The sequence below is a fragment of the Aplysia californica genome, unplaced genomic scaffold, assembly GCF_000002075.1.
Source record: "Aplysia californica isolate F4 #8 unplaced genomic scaffold, AplCal3.0 scaffold00014, whole genome shotgun sequence".
Classification (NCBI taxonomy): Eukaryota; Metazoa; Mollusca; class Gastropoda; order Aplysiida; family Aplysiidae; genus Aplysia; species Aplysia californica.
The window spans coordinates 2,010,327-2,016,008 of record NW_004797284.1 but is presented as its reverse complement, the minus strand read 5'-3'; the positions used below and the strand labels follow the sequence as shown (position 1 = coordinate 2,016,008).

General features: G+C 39.6%; 1 protein-coding gene across 1 annotated transcript; it reads left to right on the top strand.

The window, feature by feature from the left end:
* Positions 1-2,260: 2,260 nt before the first annotated feature.
* LOC101852296 (neuronal acetylcholine receptor subunit alpha-10) lies at positions 2,261-5,513 on the top strand. Its single transcript, XM_005090251.1, has 2 exons — positions 2,261-2,373; positions 4,527-5,513. Exons 1-2 carry the CDS (start codon positions 2,331-2,333, stop codon positions 5,186-5,188), a joined length of 705 nt encoding a protein of 234 aa, XP_005090308.1. The 5' UTR covers positions 2,261-2,330; the 3' UTR covers positions 5,189-5,513.
* Positions 5,514-5,682: the final 169 nt, after the last annotated feature.

Genomic DNA, 5,682 nt, shown 5'->3' with positions numbered 1-5,682 from the left:
AATTGTGCTCGAAGTCACAACCCTTACATTGAGCCTATTTGCCCCACATGACAATAACTGCTTTAAAAAATAGACCCACACACACGCGCGCAAACAAAACAGTGAGTAACACATCCCTAGAGACAATCGGTAAAAGTAGAGCAATTTTTTGTAAGTACGAGGTCGTTATCCACACCAGGGTGAAAAACAAAATAAGAAGAAAAAAAACAGCAAAAACTGTGGAGACAGTCGTAAAGTGACACTTGCTCATGGTCCATGGACCCTGGACAGGGGAGATAACGGCGGGAAAAAATTACCGCCGGAACAAGCCGCCATTTTCTAGATCATGGTTGCCAAACTCAACTGCTCTGGGGAGCGCTAAGGGGGGGGGGGCTCTGACAAACTAGAATAAGAGCAAACAGTGGTTTGCATTTGTTTGTCATAATTTTAAAGTTTGTCTCATTTAATTAATTCATATCATTGTTTTAAAAATATCTCGTTTTTCAGCGTATCTTACTAATAATGGAGCTTAGGCCAAATTTGGCGAACACTATCAATACTCTCAGAAACTACAGAATGAAAAAATATTAAACTTTTCCAGTGCTCATAACTTGAAACTTAGTTTTGCACTATTATATTTTCATTTAGATCAAATGTGTCAGACAAAAGCCCATTTTACGGTAAATTCAGTCCTTTTGTGGCATAATATACAATGTGTGTATCCAATTCGGCCTAGATAGAACCTTCAGTGTAATCTGAGCTGTGTGTTTGGAACAAAATTTTCTTGGCAACAAGTTTGTTTGTGTTTGGAGTAAGGCTTTATGGAATACAGTTTCTCAATAAATCATTGATATGTGAGGCAGCGTGGTGGAATCAGGCTCTCGTCAAAATCATCAAAGTGAAGAAACTTGCTTTTTTCCGATGGTTTCTGAATTTTTATCAAATTTTTGTTTTTTGGCTCAACACCTTTCTTGCCCATTAAAGAACTCATTTCTGTGTGGATTTTTAATAAAATCGTTGATTGAAGGTGCAAAAATGTAAATTTTCAGTTACCACGGACACTTAAGCTAAGGAAATAACTAATCTTTGGCGGCCATTTTCTCACTAATGTTACCTCTGAAAACAAGTGACCCCCACCTCCTTCTTTTGCAAATATCTCGACTTGTATTCAAGATAAAAGGATTTATTTTTCATCCAAATAAAGACAAGTGAACAAACTTTAAGATGATACCAATATCTCTACATGCCCCCAAATTGACGAGAGCCTGATTCCACCACGCTGCCTCACATTTCTATCAGATATTTATAATTGTTCGTCGTGCTTGATGCGACTTGTGGATCTAGACGTTGACACCTGCGTCTAGATAATGCCTGACCTACTAATCTTTGGTGGGAAAGGTTGCTATTCATTTACTTATTGTTGTTGTTGTCGTTATTGTCGTCGTTGTTGTTGTTGTTGTTGTTGTTATTTGACGTGAGTTGAAAGCTTGAGGAGACAATATCCATTCTGGCCCAAATTATGAAAAAGCATAACAGATGCCTCCAATCGATGTTGCGGTATGCCAGTATTTATCAAAACAATCCACTATGAACGTTGGCCACAATGGCTATTTTTCATGTGCATATGTCCAAGAAATAGCTACAGCAGTTTGCCCTTAACATCCATTTTTCTCAAAACAAACATGTGGACATAGCACTGTACCAAAGAAATAATAATAATAATAAAAATAATAATAGTAGTAAAAAAATAATAATAATTGATAAATAAATTTAAAAAATTTAAAAAATTTTAAAATTATAATTTTAAAAAATAAAATAATAATGATATTAATAATCTAATAATAATGATAATGAAATAATAATGAATTAACAGCTATTATCTTTTTCTTTATCTTTATATTATTATTTTCTTTATTATTAAAAAAATATTACTATTATAATTATCATTATTATTATTTTGGCGTCAGTGAAGTACTTGGTGCAATATTCTCCTCCTTGGTATCATATTAGGCTGTGGTGCGGATAGTCCGAGTTCCAAACCCAAACCGTTCTAAGATATTTTTCTTTTCTTTCCCTTGAGAACTATCTTATGCCTAACGAGATAACATGCCTCGGACTTGCTGGAGAGAGAATATCATACTGCCCTACATATCATTGTGCTACATGACATGAAAGCACAGATTCCATAAAGGTTATTCGCATGCGACCACTGCCTTATCTGCGCGATATTCCACGCCAGAGGAGAACGAGGTGCAGAATAAAAAGAGAGAAGAAAAGAGAAGAGGTCTATATAAACGAGAAAGCGGAGGTCTCAGAGGCTGTTGAAAGTTGACTCACAACGACTCGGGATCATGGCGTGGTTCTCTCTCCTCTGTTTCATGCTGGCCTTTGCAGGTGCTGTATGAGTTAATGTTTGCATGCAGCATGCACATGAAACGGGTTTATTTCTAAGTAGTTGCATGAGTCAATGCTGACATGTAGAATGAAAAGTCTATTCTGAAGTGGCAGTACTGAATAGTACTTGGCGACATGTTTCATGCACTTTAAATAGTTTATTTCTTAGTTGGTGTATGAGTTAATGTTCGCATGTAGCATGTATGTGAAATAGTTTTTTTAATATGATAGTATTGAGTAGTAAATGGTGACATGTTTCAAGCACATGAAATATTTTATTTTTTATTAGTTGTAGTACTTAGTAGAAAATTATGGTGAAATGTTTCATGCACACGAAATAGTTTCTTTTAAAATGGTAGTATTGAGTGACATTTTGCAACATGCACTTGAAATAGTCTATTTCAAAGTGGTTATACTTAGTAGTGAATCGTGGCATATTCCATGCACACGAAATAGTTTATTCTAAAGTGGTAGTTCTGAGTATGTAAAGGTGACAGTTTGCAGTATCCACAGAAAAGAAACAATTCTAAAGTGGTAGTTCTGGGCAATCAACGGTGGCATGCTGAATTCAGATAAAATAGTTTATTTCTTCTGACTAGTTGTTAATTGTGACAAGCAGAAATCATATGAAATATTCTGTTTCTTTTTACCAGTAGTTTATGGTGACTTGTAGCCGGGACATAAATTATATTTTATCTTCGTAGAAGTTGTTAATGGCGATATGAAATATTCAGATGAAAAATCTCCTTATAAATGTGTAGTAATAGTCTATTGTAAGATGTTTAATTCAGTTGAAATGTCTTCATTCTTACAAGTAGAAGTAGCTATTGGTGACTAAATTGTAGCATGCAGATGAAATATTTCATTTCTTATTGCTAATTGTTAATCATGACTTAAAATTAATATGGCAACAATATGAAATGTCTTCTTCTGAAGTAGCAGTTGTTGTTGTTTTGTTTTTCCGCTCTCTGACCAATGTGTACCATCCACTATCGAACATTTAAATCATTAACTTTATGTTCCACGCGTATGTTTGAGGTTTGAGCCTTAGTGGGGTTCCATAGATGATGTTTGTTATGTTCCTACTCGAGATGTGTCCTTTGAGCCTGGTGTTTGGACAAGGAGCACAGTATATTATCTCATGCTAAATTATCTTCACCATGTCAAGTAAGGTTCTGAATTCTAGCAGTACCGAAGACGAAGACAGAAGCAAAAACAGCATTCACAAATAAAAAATCACCATCCTGGCTTGCAATGCAAGGCTGTTGCCATCTATTGAACCTGGGTGTGTGATATACATTTTTAAAAACCTAAGGTAAAAACAGCAAAAAACAAAACAAAACAAAAGATTCAAACCCAAAATACCACGTTTTCAGTTCGTTCTACTAATATCATGTTTTTACGAACGTCTTTCCAATTCAAACACCTGTACAAACAATCATTTCTCAAATTCCTTAGCTTTTATTTTATATTATTATTATGACTGCACACCGAGTCCACTTGTCAAAGAAAATCTCTTTTAAGTTCGACAATGGAAGACCTTCTTGGACAATTTACCGTCCTCATCATCATCATCATCATCATCATCATCATCATCATCATCATCATCATCATCAATGCTTCTCACCATTGGCAGGGTATAGGCCACATTCAAACCCCTTCCATTTATCTCTGTCCTGGGCCATCCTTCAAAGCTCGTTCCAAATGAGCTTCATCTCTCTCATGTCCCTTTCCACACATCTCCTCCATGTTTCCTGTGGCCTACCCCTGCCGCGTGCTCCCTGTGGGTTCCACTGCAGAGCCTGCCTTGTGATGTTTCCGCTAGGCTTTCTGAGAGTGTGTCCCATCCATCGCCACTTTTTTAGTCCTACTTCTACTTCTGTATCCTTTTCTTCTGTCCTTTCCCCACAGCTTTTTATTCTTTATTCTATCCTGCCACTTAATTCTTATACAGGGTGCCCACTACGGCTGGATCGGGCCGATTGCCCGACTCGATCGCCTGAAACTGAAAACAAACACGTTTGTTTTTTTAGGCGATCGAGTCGGGCGATCGAGTCGGGTGATCGGCCCGATCGACCGATCCCGTCCGTAGTGGGAACCCCGTGTTAGGACACTCAATTTACCCTAATAATCATCTGTGTATAATCCGACAGGCGCTGAGGCAAGCCGCTACAAGAAGTTCTACACCAACTTCAACAAAGAAAAGATCACCGATGCCTTCCCTCAGCCCCGGAAGTCCGCCCCACTCGACCTGGACGTGCGTGTGACTCACATCAACGTGGTGGACATGGACACAGCCAACAACCGCGTGAGCGTGATCCTGTGGAAGAGAGAGACCTGGCATGACGCCGACCTGACCTTCAACGAGGCCCGCCTCAACATCTCAGGCGCCTACGTGGGCGGGACCGACATCTGGTCTCCGGACACCGCATTCTTCAACGTCGCCGGACCCGAGCAGGTGCTCAACCGTGAGGTCATCGCTTTCTCCCAGGGTGACCTGATGTCCGTGTCCAGAGTCCACCTGAGCGTCAACTGTGACCTGAAGCGCGTCAAATCCTACTCCGGCGCCACCTGTGAGCTGCACCTGGGGTCTTTCGCCTTCGGAAACGAGCTGATCCGCCTGAGGGAGCCCAGAGAGGGGTGGTCTTTCCTCGTGGACCCAGCTCTGAACGAGGGCTCCCACTACGAGGTGCTGTCCCAGGGGGTCAAGAAATCCGTGAAGAAATACCCGGCCGGAGACCCCAAGCAGTTTTATTACGACATGCTCACTTTCTCCTTCAGCTTCCGGGAAAAGTTCGGCGGACGCGCCCAATAAGTCTGCTCTGCTGTAGTTTTGCTCAACTCTTTGTCTGACTGCTGGTGTGTGAAGGGACAATCCAACTACTCACTTTTCTCGTTCTGTTTGGTTTGATTTTGGCAATCTTTTGTAGTACACGCCCCCCCACCCAACCCCTGATGCAGAAAGTACCTACCGAAATACCACCAAAAAGTTTCTTCCTTGCCAGCTTTAATATGGCTCGTTATTATTATATCACTGCACTATTTGCCAATTTTAGTGCTGCTTCTTTCTGACAAGTATTTAATTTAACAAAATTTGAATGGAGTGAAATAAAAGGATGTGACTGAGATGTTTTTCTTTACCATTTCGTTCTGTTTCTTTTTTCTTCATAACAACAAATTGTGTTCTTTTTATGCTCGTTTCCCGCGCCGTCTTTGTTCGCATGCGTGCTTTGGAATCTAAAAATATCTATCTATATCTCTCTCTCTCTCTCTCTCTCTCTCTCTCTCTCTCTCTCTCTCTTTATATAT